General features: G+C 48.9%; 1 protein-coding gene across 3 annotated transcripts in view; it reads left to right on the top strand.

Moving 5' to 3' along the window:
* Tshz1 (teashirt zinc finger homeobox 1) overlaps positions 1–10,388 on the top strand; it is a 70,632-nt gene extending 60,244 nt beyond the window's left edge. For all 3 annotated transcript variants that reach the window (XM_040757805.1, XM_040757804.1, XM_040757802.1), the window contains exon 2: positions 5,835–10,388. In XM_040757805.1, coding sequence (XP_040613739.1) covers positions 5,835–9,040 — 3,206 coding nt within the window. In that variant the 3' untranslated portion in view covers positions 9,041–10,388. The remainder of the gene's footprint in view (positions 1–5,834) is intronic.
* The last annotated feature ends 2,966 nt before the right edge of the window (positions 10,389–13,354 follow it).

Raw genomic sequence — 13,354 nt, 5'->3', positions numbered from 1 at the left:
GTAAATGTATTTTGATATAACGGCCATCTGTTCATGAGTATCATGTTTGCCAGTTAAAAAAAAAGTTTGGTGTAGATAAACAGGCAATTTGGTCTGATTATAGTTTCACCAGGTGGCAATACAATAGCAAAGTTGGTGTTCACTGTAAGGCAGTCACCAAGCAGCGACCAAAGACCTGGGGTTTTTATTTGATACTTTTAAACATCCACTTTCCTCTCACAGCTGATCTCAGGACACAGACTAATGAGGGAAACAGAGCAGGGGTGGAGGGAGTCCCCAGGCTCTCACGCATGTGGGTTTACCCCTGCCCTTGGGAGGTTCTTGGAAGCAGCTTCAGTACCTACGTTGGGCTTCCTGCCTTTCTTCCTAGGTGCTATGGAACATTCTTAAAGTCCATGAAGCTGATGAAAGGCACAGGGAAAGAAGGCCCAGATAATCTCTGCGTCACATGTCACCCTGGTACCAGGACACTGCCTTTATTGGGTCAGCTCCCATGGGGATAGGCTGATTGTCATTTTCTTCCTGTTGTCCCTCGGGTTGGTTGAGAGTGACATGTGACTGAGCTTGGGTGCCTTTTCCACAGCAACACAAGAACATATCAGTAGGCATGTTAGTATGTGTTGTTCGTTCTGTGTGTACATCTTCTGGGTGCAACAAAGATGAGCAGGTGTCTTGGTGCCTTCCAGACACTGTAACAATGTCACAGACTGGGTGAGATAGAAGCGATGAAAACTGAGTTCCTTCCTCTTCAGAAGCCAGAAACTCAGGTTAAGGTATCAGCAGATCTTATTCATCATCTCACTGTGTTCCCCGTGAAGGTAGGGGCAAGGCAGCATTCTAGACCTTTGTTTATGATCCTACTCATGTGGGATCCACCCTTGTGACCTAGTCACCTCCCAAAGTCCCTCTTAATCCCTTCACACTGAGGACTAGATTCCATTGGTGAATTCTGGCGGTTCAAACATCCAAACCATAGCAACAGCTAAACAGAGTTGGGCATAATGACCACAAGGATTCCTGAGACCTTAAAAGCTACTTCATTGCCGTGGTTGCATTTTGGGAGGAATCAATACCACAGGGAGTGAGTTTGTGTGTTGGGCTTACCCTGTCTACTAAGATCAACAGGCCTTGTGTCTGTCTTTCTTCCTCTCTTTGTGTAGACTGATGTTAAGGGTTGGTAAGGTGACTGTCCTTAGGAGGGAACCACAGTAGCTGGAGTGAGCCTCGCCAACTATAAACCAGAAGACAGGCTACCATTTGCCTGTCTGGAAGACTCTGTAGTCGGTTTCCGAGGGGCCACTCAGTTCGGACATGCAATGAAGAGTGACAGGGGAGGAGGGCATGAGGGACCACAGGGAGGGACCACAGATGCTTGGTTCTGACTTATCTGCTCCTTGGACCTGTTGGTGGCTATAACCAGTGGGTGCCTAGGGAACGTTACATACAGCTAGCTGATTTCAGAAATAGCATGAGGCACTTCAGTCAACATTCAGAAAACCACATGCATCCATTAGCTTGAAGAAACCACCATTAACACTCGGAAAAGGGTTTCCCATCGTACTGACCACACAACTTTATTCTGCCTTTGTTGTCTTTGACTTTCTCCCTGTCATTAGATCATGGCACTCATGCAGGTGTGTGTGTGTGTGTGTGTGTGTGTGTGTGTGTGTGTGTGTGTACACACATGTGCATATATGTAGGTGTATATATATACTTGTGCTTGTTAAGGCTGGAGATCAACCTCAGGTGTTGTTCCTCAGGACCTGATTAAGCTCATTAGGTGAGGCTGGCTGACAAGGGAGCCCCAGGGATCCACCTGCACCCTCCTTCCCAGTGCTGGATTATAATGTGCTGTTTACATATATGTGCTCTGAGGACTGAACTCAGACCCAGATGCTCATACCTGTGTATCGAGCATTGTACTAACTGGCTATGTCCTAGAACATGCTTTTTAATGTTTGAATGGCATTTCCTTCTGGGAGTGAACTTCTGCTCCCTTGATGGCCCCTCACTACTGAATACTTGGATTTTGGTAAAAGTTCTGTGTGGTGATGCTGTCCAGGAAGTTTTTGTGAACCATCTTAGGCCGCACACCCACGACTAAAGATTTTGGACTAGAAGATGTCAGATTTTAAAATGTCTCTCCTTTTTTTGCCGTGGGTATTTGATATTCTCTTTTCTTTAACTGTCTGGTGCCTCGTAGGCCTTAATCTAAATCTACGTAGGGCACCGGTGGGTCACAGGTCCCATGTTCCCTGGCGTGTGTCACACAGCTAGAACTGTTGTCTGTGGCTGACATGTGGCTTCCGAGAATGCCGGAAGGCGGCCCACTTGCCTTTCCCTGGCAGCGTCTGTGAGGTGGAGACGCTCCAGGCTGGTGGTGATCAATGTAGGGGCATGGAAGGCTTTGGCGGTCGTAGATCTGCACAGGCTTTAGAGGGTGAGGTCAGGGCCAGCCATCTACACTGCAGTGGAGCAGACTCAGGAGGCACAGAGCCAGCAAGGGTACACGGGGGTGCCAGCACGGAGGTCTGTGGACCTTTGCCACTCCCAGGAGCCACTTCCAGACGGGTAGATGGGCGACAGGGAGAAACCCAGCCATCAAGGGCCCAGCTTTCATGGTGGTCCCGCCCCTTTCCCTACCCTGAAATACTCACCCTGCTTCATGTTCCCCGGGACATAAGCTCCGAGGATCAGGTGTGGCGTTTCTCATCTACATCCACCTTCCAGAGAACGGGCAGTGGCGGTGGGCATCAGGGGGAGGAGCGGTGGTTGTAGAATGGCCCCTAGGGTGGGGAGCCCTGCTCTTTGTGGTTCCGTTCCATGGCCCTAGGTCACTGTCCCTTGAGCTGGCATTGTAGGATTTGCTTGTGATTTACATGTCAGCTCAGTCTAGGAGCCTCAGCACACAAACTAGGAGGAAGAAGGGTAGAAAAAGGTGTGGTCTCCGTGACTACACTTCTGCTGGGACAAGGGGGAAGCAAACATGTAGGATGGCGTAGAAAGAGGCTACCAATATAACCCGATACCCGTGATCTAGACTCCAACCACTGTGGAACTTTACCTGTTCCCCAGCCAGGACAGCCGGGCCCAGCTTCCTATGAGGGAAGTAGGCCTTATCAGTGGTTGACCACGTGGTTCCCCAGAACTGGATATCTTAATCATTTAGCTCTTGTGATAAAGCGGAAATGAAGTGTGTGGATCTGGAAGTTGACTCAGAATGTTGCAAGCCTTCCATTTTCTATCAGGGCTATAGAACGCCCCAGCGCTTGATGCCCACAGACAAAGCCCGAGGCCTCACACTGTGGATCCTTACTCATATAGTGCTGTAGCATTAGCAGAACTGTAACTCCTGGTTCATTAATGGACTGCCACTGCGCCCTGCTGTGAAGGGACCAGGACATGTATGTTGTGACTGCTCTGGGATTTCCCACAGAGGTGGGCTGAGGCTGGATGTCGAAAGGTGGTGTGCATGGGTGTTCTGCAGGGCCTCAGGGTCTCCGTGTGGCAGATTCAGAGGTCTCTCACTGGGTGTACATGTGTGTGTTTCTGTGTATGGGATGATCATCCATGCGCTGCCACATGTGCTCACACATGCATGTACTTCCATATGCATGTTCATACATGTGGGATGGTCACACATGGGATCACACATACAGTATAATGTATGTGTACTTGTAAATATGGGTGACTGTGAATATGCTGTCAAGTATTGCGGGAGTCATCATGCATGCGCTGCCATGTGTTCTTATATGTACAGTAATGATAGTGCTGTCCTATTGTATTTATTCTTGCACATATGGATGACTGTGCATGTGCGTGGTTGCAGGCATAGGATGACCATGCATGTTTTTGTAATGCATGCGTTTGCATGTACTGTCATTTGCATGCTCATATATAAATGTGTATATATATATATATAAAATGTAAAGTATATGTGCTGTCATGAATGAGCTCACACATACCATGTGATTGTGCATGCATTGTCATGTGTGTTTGTGTATATAGGGCCAGTCATTCGTGCACTGTGAGTGACTACTCCTCTGGAGCCTGGAGCCTTCATTTGCATGTGTGGAAGGTTCCCGGTGCTTCGCCCACCCCTGGCCTCCTCCCTTGGGGTGCAGAGATAGTCTTTGTCCCTCCTATCACTCCTCTCTGAAAATGCTTGTGCTCTTTGCCACGTTCCCTTAGGATATGGCTCTGATAATGTGATAATGAATGATCATGTTTAATAAGACGCCCCTCTCAGGTCTCGTCAGTGCATTTTAATAGGGGCTTGCTGGAGAATACCTCAACCTCACATCTCCTACTTATTCATGAAACACTAGGTCACCTAGTTTTCCTGTCAGAGAAAGGAAGGGCAGAGGAGGGGGGAGAGGGAAAGGGAGAGAGAGAGAGAAACACACTGCTCAAGTTTAAGAGGTGGTAAAAATATATCAGTAGCAGGATATGTTACACATCAAAGCTTTTAAAATGATCTTAAGAATCAAGGTTTTGCATGGCACCTTGTATCCTTCAGCCTGAAGTCCTGCAGGCAGCTGTAGGCCCATGGTAGCTATTGGGGCCTATACTGCTGCCGTTCATAATTAAAAATTATTAAGATAAAGTATTTGTAACATGAAAGTGACCATTGTAATCATTTTTTCAAGTTCAGTAGAATCCAGAACACTCTTGCTGCTGGGCTGTGACCCCCATCTCCTAACTAGACCTTTTCCATCTTGCCGAAAAGAAACTGTAGCCATGAGACATCATTTCTCCACTGATCTCACCCCAGCTCTGGCTCTGTCTTTCTGTGTCTATAAACCTGAGTGCTGGACAGGCCTTGCATGAGGGCACAAGACAGTCTTTGTCCTTTGTAAGTCACCAATTTTCCTTCATGCGGTGTTCACAATGCTCACCCATGTCTTGGCAGGGTCAGGGGCCAGTGTCTCCCTTTCTAGGACTAGATGACACTCCATGATGTGGATGACCACATCCGTCCATATGATGAATGTTTGCCTTACTTCTTCCGTTAGCTTTGGTGTGTGTGTGTGTGTGTGTGTGTGTGTGTGTGTGTGCGCGTGCGTGCGTGCGTGCGTGCGTGCGTGCGTGTGTGTGTGTGTGTGATGCTTTGGGTATTGGTATTTGGCAGTGGCCTTGGTCACTGTCTGGCAGTCTTTCGTAGGTAGCACTATTTTTTTTTGTCCTAGCAGCAGACTTACGATGTGATAAGCATTTGTTTTTAGTGAAAAACCTTATTATTTCCACTGCTTGCCAGGAAGGAGTATTTATTTGTGGAAACCATAGAATATTGTCTGAGAGATATATCGTTCTAAAAAAGAGAGCTGAGCCTCTCCCGACTTCAACAAACTTGCTGTATAGAAATCACAGGGGGCTTGCGAGTCAAATGAGGCGAGTGTGTGGGAGGAGTCCCCCCAGGGCATTGGTGGGAACTGTCTTTAAGAAAGGGGGTGCTAGTTTGGTGATGCATGCCTGTAATGCTAGCATCTGGGAGGCAGAAGCAAAAGGTTGAGTTCAAAGCTATCCTGGGCTATTTGAGAGAGGAAGGGAGGGCAGGAAGGAAGGAGAAGGAAGAAAGGAAGTTGGAGAGAGCAGTATAGTGGTTTAGTCTTCTGCGCTGAGAAGAGCTGCGCTGTGGGGGATGGTCTCAGTGGAGCCTTACTCCTGGCCTGCTGTGGTCCAGTGGGCAGGCACATGGAGTTGACGGTGAGGTGGCCTTGTAGTCTGGGAGCCTGGCTGAAAAACATCTTTTTAAAGATCACCTAACTGCCGGGGAGGCTGCGTCCTTGAAGATGATTTACTCCTCCTAACTGCGATTCATTTTTCTCTCCTAGCTTATGTTCCCGAGGAAGAACTGAAGGCAGCCGAAATAGATGAGGAACACGTGGAGGATGGTGGGCTGTCTCTGGACATTCAGGAGAGCGAATTCGTGTGCAACGAAGAGACAGAGATCAAAGAGCCCCAGAGCTATCAGAATTCCCCAGTCAGCACTGCCACCAATCACGATGCTGGCTATGGCTCGCCCTTCAGCGAGAGCAGTGACCAGCTGGCCCATTTCAAAAGCTCCTCCTCCAGAGACGAGAAGGAGGAGCCACAGTGTCCAGAGAGTGTCTCCTACCCCCAGGACAGCTTGGCACAAATCAAAGCCGTGTACGCAAACTTATTCTCGGAGTCCTGCTGGTCTAGCCTAGCTTTGGATTTAAAGAAGTCCGGTTCGACCACCAGCAACAACGATGCCAGCCAGAAGGAGAGCTCCACCCCTACCCCCACACCCCCCACCAGTACTGCCAGCACCGCCTGTACCACAGCCACCACGGCCGTTACCAGCTGCAGCACCAGCACCAGCCACAACAGCTCCACCAGTAACAACAGCAGCTCCGGATATGACTGGCACCAAGCCGCCCTGGCCAAGACGCTGCAGCAGACCTCATCGTACGGGCTGCTGCCCGAGCCCAGCCTGTTTAGCACTGTGCAGCTCTACCGGCAGAATAACAAGCTTTATGGTTCCGTGTTCACGGGGGCCAGCAAGTTCAGGTGCAAAGACTGCAGCGCGGCCTACGACACCCTGGTGGAACTGACGGTGCACATGAACGAGACGGGCCACTACCGAGATGACAACAGGGACAAGGACTCTGAGAAGACCAAGCGGTGGTCCAAGCCCAGGAAGCGTTCCCTGATGGAGATGGAGGGGAAGGAGGACGCGCAGAAGGTGCTGAAGTGCATGTACTGCGGACACTCCTTCGAGTCCTTGCAAGACCTCAGCGTCCACATGATCAAAACAAAACATTACCAGAAAGTGCCTCTGAAAGAGCCCGTGCCAGCCATCACCAAGCTGGTCCCGTCCACCAAGAAGCGAGCACTCCAGGACCTGGCGTCCCCTTGCTCCCCGGAGCCCACAGGCATGGCCGCTGAGGTTGCACTGAGCGAGTCCTCCAAGGACCAGAAAGCGGCCAACCCGTACGTCACACCCAATAACCGTTATGGCTACCAGAATGGTGCTAGTTACACGTGGCAGTTTGAGGCCCGCAAAGCCCAGATACTCAAGTGCATGGAGTGTGGCAGTTCCCATGACACCTTGCAGCAGCTCACGGCCCACATGATGGTCACGGGCCACTTCTTAAAGGTGACAACCTCTGCCTCCAAGAAAGGAAAACAGCTGGTGCTGGACCCCGTAGTAGAAGAGAAGATCCAGTCCATCCCCCTGCCCCCGACGACTCACACCCGGCTGCCTGCCTCGAGCATCAAGAAACAGCCGGACTCCCCTGCAGGCTCTGTAGCCTCAGAAGAAAAGAAAGAGCCGGAGAAGGAGAAGGAGAAAGCTCCCCTGGCAGCTGGGGATACAGAGAGGAAAATCAAGGAGGAGACCGAAGATGCCACTGAGAAGTTTGAACCCACTACCCTCTATCAGTACCTGCGGGAGGAAGACCTGGACGATAGCCCCAAGGGGGGTGTAGATATCCTAAAGTCACTTGAGAACACTGTGTCCACAGCCATCAGTAAAGCCCAGAACGGCGCGCCCTCGTGGGGCGGGTACCCCAGCATCCACGCAGCCTACCAGCTGCCGGGCACAGTGAAGCCTCTGCCGTCGACTGTGCAGAGCGTGCAGATACAGCCGTCCTATGCTAGCAGTGTGAAGTCACTGTCCTCCACAGAGCACAATGCCCTCCTACACTCCCCAGGGAGCCTGACGCCCCCACCCCATAAGAGCAACGTGTCTGCCATGGAGGAGTTAGTGGAGAAGGTCACGGGCAAGGTCAGTGTGAAGAAGGAGGAGAGGCCCATCGAGAAGGAGAAGGCTTCCCCCGTCAAGGCCGCCTCCCCCGTGGCAAAGGAGAATAAAGATCTTCCCAAGTCAGAGGAGACTGGGAGTAAGCCCCAGAAGAAGGGCTCAGATGTGGAAACTGGGAAGGCCAAAACGGAGGGTCCATTGGATGCTCACACCCCAAATGGTACAGAGCCTCTCAAGGCCAAGGTCACCAATGGCTGCAGTAATCTGGGTATCATCACAGACCACTCACCGGAACCTTCCTTCATCAACCCCCTAAGCGCTCTGCAGTCCATCATGAACACCCACCTAGGGAAGGTATCCAAGCCTGTGAGCCCCTCTCTGGACCCCCTGGCGATGCTCTATAAAATCAGCAACAGCATGCTGGACAAGCCCGTGTACCCCACCACCCCTGCCAAGCAGGCCGATGCCATCGACCGCTACTACTATGAGAACAGCGACCAGCCCATTGACCTGACCAAGTCCAAGAACAAACCCCTGGTCTCAGGTGTGGCCGACGCTGTGTCCTCGCCTCTGCGGGAGAGTGCCCTCATGGATATCTCAGACATGGTGAAGAACCTCACAGGCCGGCTGACTCCCAAGTCCTCCACACCCTCCACAGTGTCGGAGAAGTCGGATGCAGATGGCAGCAGCTTTGAGGAAGCCCTGGACGAACTGTCACCTGTCCACAAGAGAAAGGGGCGCCAGTCCAACTGGAACCCACAACACCTGCTCATCCTCCAGGCCCAGTTTGCCTCCAGCCTTCGAGAGACAGCAGAAGGCAAATACATCATGTCGGACCTGGGTCCTCAGGAGCGGGTGCACATCTCCAAGTTCACAGGCCTCTCCATGACCACCATCAGTCACTGGCTGGCCAATGTCAAGTACCAGTTGCGTAGGACAGGGGGAACAAAGTTCCTTAAGAACCTCGACACAGGGCATCCTGTTTTCTTTTGTAGCGATTGTGCCTCTCAGTTCAGAACTGCCTCCACGTACATCAGCCACCTGGAGACGCACCTGGGCTTCAGCTTGAAGGACCTCTCCAAGCTGCCGCTCAGTCAGATCCAAGAGCAGCAGACCGTCTCCAAAGTCCTCGCCAACAAGACTCTGGGCCCGCTGGGGTCAACTGAGGAAGACCTGGGCTCCACATTCCAATGCAAGCTCTGCAACCGAACTTTTGCGAGCAAGCATGCAGTGAAACTGCACCTTAGCAAGACACACGGCAAGTCGCCCGAGGACCACCTGATCTATGTGACCGAGCTGGAGAAGCAATAGTGCCCAGGGGTGCAAATGACTGCGGATCATTCGCTACCATCCTCACCGTGCTGTACTAGGCCTGGCCTGAGCCGCTGAAATCAGTCTCTCCTTTGTTGCTGAACTGCGTATCTGGACTTGGTTTTTCTTACACATATTTTGTAGTTATATTTATATGCTCTTTGTCTGACCTGTGCATGTTATTTTTCTTTCTTTCTGTGAGTCAAAGTCTGACCTTTATTTTCAGTCAGCATCCGTTCTTGATGTTAAGCTATCTTTTGTAGGAAATAGTGGGGCACGCTCGGAGACATTGTTTAGCGGTAAGGAAAGATGCAAACAGCGGCGATAAAGAGACATCCTAAAATTACGAAGTTGCCATGACAATAAAGGTCACAGGACCTGGTAGTGTCAAGTTTAACCCTTTGAGGACTTGTATCTCTGTGCCTTTCACTCAAAAATTAAAAAAAAATTAAAAAAAGATAGAGGAAAGGGGGGAAAAGGCGCTTTAAGGCATCTCATTTGGATCAAAAGCTGTGTCAGACACAAAACTTATTTAATAATTAAAAAATGAGCTTTTATATGCAGGACTGGCTTGTGAAAAGACATGCATGCAGCGGTTGGAGACAGAGAGCTGTCTAGGACTCACGGGGTTAGGAAGCCACAACTTTATATGTTCAAAACAAAACCAACACATATCCCAGTTGCCACTATGCCCAAACCCTCTGGATGCTGAAAAATGCCACTTTTGGCAAAAAAAGTATGCAAGCTTATTATTTAAAAAATGTGTAAAAAATGATATTTCTTCTTTTTTTTCCTGTAAAATACTGCGGTTTATAGTTATTTACAAATGTAAGCTTTGGTATCAGCTGACCTTTCTATAGCGTGATGCATTGGTAAATGAAAAAAAAAACACAGAAAAAAAAAACCAAAAAAAATGGGGCAAATGTTGGATCCTTGTAAATTGCCAGCGTCAGCTTACACACGCCTGTATGTTACATATCATATCATTTTAATCTATTCAACTTTCTTTGTACCTTCTGGCTGTATGCTTTCTCTTTTAACTTTTTATATTGTCATTTTATATTAAATTTCTGTGTATATAATGTAAAACCACAATTTTTGGATAAAATTTAGTTCCTGCAGCTTGATTTAAATAGAGAAATTTTACTGGCACCTGCATCTTCTTGGATGCATGTTCTCAGAGGAACTATCAGACAAAAATAAATAAATAAAAACAGAGCAAGCAATGCACTATTAATTATACATTTTGATGTCCCGTCATTAATATTGTACAGTACATTTTGGTTCACACAATTAAATCCACTGTTTTCTCAAATGTAAAATAAACCCACACGCAGTTCTTGATTTACATAGATTGTCATGTCGTCATTATTTTCCCTCTGAGATATTGTTTCAACCACAAGAGGTATTGCTTATGCAATCAACCAACAAAAAAATTTACTCAGATTCATCATCCCACGAAGTGCTGACACACTTCATTCAGATGAGAAGTACCGAATTTCTAAAAGTGATAGTTAACACTTGTACCTCCACTGGGTGTCAGGGATTCCCAGCATTCAGTTATTCAATGATGGCCACTTGGTCCCTGCCTGGACTAGGGTGATTCTTGTGTGGCCAGGCAGCAGGTAAGGCCTCATTACAGCTCAGGCCCTGCAGATCTCAGAATTAGTTTTGTTGCAAAGAGAAAAACCTGGTTTGGGTGCTTTATAAAATATGCATTGTGATTGCTATCCCCTGACTGTTTTTCCATTCAGTCATGTAGCAGAGTCTTGCTTTTGCCATTTGTAAGGCACATGAGGGCTCCACCCGGAAGGCCCAGCACCAGTCCTGGGATGTCACGACTTTTACTCCTAGATTCCTCAAGTTGTTGCTCTGGTCCATTTTGAGCAACCAAGGACACTGAGACCTCTGGTCTCTTCCCTCAAAACACTTAGTCACATGAGTAGTTTTTTGTTTTTTTTTTTTTTAACCGTTTGCTTACATTTTCATAGAATTATATCCCAAGGGAGGTAAGAACTCACACTGTGTTCAGAAGTGCTGAAGCAGTCATGACACTTTGATGACTCCCTGGCTTGCTCCAAGAGGTGAGGTTCTATCCTGTTTCTGCTAGTGGCTGGAGGAGGTGGTACTGGGCGGGCCTGGCCAGTCATGTTTGCACAGGGATGCTAGCTGAGTTTTTCCAACTTTTTTCACTGCTAAAAAGCTGTGTCCTTTAGGAGCTTCAGCCATCTGACACACCAGTTCCATTGCTGGGTGATTATATACGTGGGAGTGAAGGGGCGACAGAGTGGAATGACAATCCGGCCTGTGGCATGGACATGGGGCCCTTGCATGACCACCTTTGAATGACAGGCAGACCCGCAGACATTTCACCCTCACAGTAAGAGCTACAAAGAGGCATTGTAATGGGAGGTGAGAGTTCTGGGGATGAGGGGACCATCCTGCGTCCTCAAGGTCACTTGCAGCTTGAGCTCTGATCACCAGGGGACAGATACAGAATCCCAGATTTCTTAATGTGTCTTTCTTTGTCATTCCTCAGCTCCTTGGCATATTGTCATCATTCCAGTTCCCCAGCTGGTGGGTGGGGGGAGTCTCAACACCACAAAGACCGTGACACCAGTGCACATCGCCGAGAGCTTTTAAGGGCCAAGTCCTACTCTGTCCGTGTGCGCATGTGAACCCATTCCTTCCTCACAGCTTTGCACCAGGTCCCTGTCAGCCCAGTTTGCAGACCTGGAGCCCAGGCACAGCAATGGGCAGGTATTTATTTGTTTAGCCTTGTCATACAGCTTGTCATGGACAGAAGTTGGACTTTGATCCCCTAAGTACTTACTGTGGTGCCCAGATTACATACCCCAGGTGAAACACTCTGATTGGGTCCCAGGAAGTTTTGTTTGTTTGTTTGTTGTTTTTCAATGGCGTGATGAGATGGAGCATCACCCTAGAAAATGGAGAGCTGAAGTTTGGCCTGGGTTGGTAGGCAGTTACCAGAGCAGCCATAGTGAGCAGATAGTCTGACATCCTTCCAGCCACCTCCAACTGTCACTGCAGCAGCTCACAAGCTTCGGTGACTTCATCTTCTGCTGGATCTGTAGAATGAGTCAAAATGAAATGGAGATGGAGGGCTGGAGAGAGAGCACAGCTGGCAGGGCGTTTGCTATGGGAGCAGAGCACACCAGAGTTGGATTCCTAGAGCCAGGTGAGCAAAGTCAGCCGCAGGAACACACCTGCAATCCCAGAGCAGGAGAGGAGGGCCAAAGGCAGGTCCTCGGCGCACGAGCCAACCCTCAGAGCCTGCTTGCTGAGTTCCAGCCCAGTGAGAGACCCTGTCTGAAAAAACAAGTGGATGGTACAGGAAGAATAGGAGATAAGGTTGTCCTCTGACCTCACATGCATGTGCATACATGCAGGCACACACATGAACATACACATGGACACCAATAAACTAACCTGAGGGTTAAATCAAACATCACTATCCCTTCACTGGCTGGGGCATACATCACCATCTTTTGTCAGTCCTAGAATACAGGTTTCTGTAAACCCTGAGATCCTCCCTGTTTCTCTCTCCTTGTCCCTTAGTCCTGAGTAAAGTGGTTGGGGGGCAGGTTACCTGTACCCTTAGGATGTGGAAGGAGTTAGGGAAGAAGGCATTCTTGTTGGGTCAAGCTAGCAGTTGTGCGTGTACAAAAATAACCATGGTTGGCATCTTATCTGCAGTATGACCACTAGGTTTAATAACTAATTAAACACTTTTTGCCCTTCATATGCATGATTTTGAAAGCGTGAACTGCTTCTCTGAATGTGGGTCACTGTTGTTTAGTCAGTATTTGCAGTGGGATAGAGTCTGTGAAATGACACTACAATCGTTTATGTAAGAGAAACTAGCATTTAGGGGCAGTGTACAGAAAAGGTAATGTTTAAACCCTTTAAGATGTATGTCTCTTATGGCTGGAGAGATAGATGGGTAAAGGGCCAGAGTTGCTCATCTCCAGAACCCATGTACAAAGGTCAGATGTGGTAGCAATGCACTCATAAGCCCAGCACTGGGGCGGCAGACACAGGAGGGTCCCAGAAGTTCACTGTCCAGCCAACCTCAACTAATCAGTTGGCTCTAGGCCAACATCTAAAGGAGATGGATGGGATTAGCCTCTGGCCTCATGGATGTTCACACATGTTCATATACACATGAACACGGCACACACACACACAGATTATGGCTTTCCATTTTGGTGATTGATAATCTTTAAAAAGCTGTTTAGCTGGGCATCACGCACACACCTTGAATCATGCACTCAGGAGGCAGAGAAGGTAGAT

This window comes from Mesocricetus auratus, unplaced genomic scaffold (assembly GCF_017639785.1).
Source record: "Mesocricetus auratus isolate SY011 unplaced genomic scaffold, BCM_Maur_2.0 Super-Scaffold_100015, whole genome shotgun sequence".
Lineage (NCBI taxonomy): Eukaryota > Metazoa > Chordata > Mammalia > Rodentia > Cricetidae > Mesocricetus > Mesocricetus auratus.
This window is presented reverse-complemented; position numbering and strand designations above follow the sequence as displayed.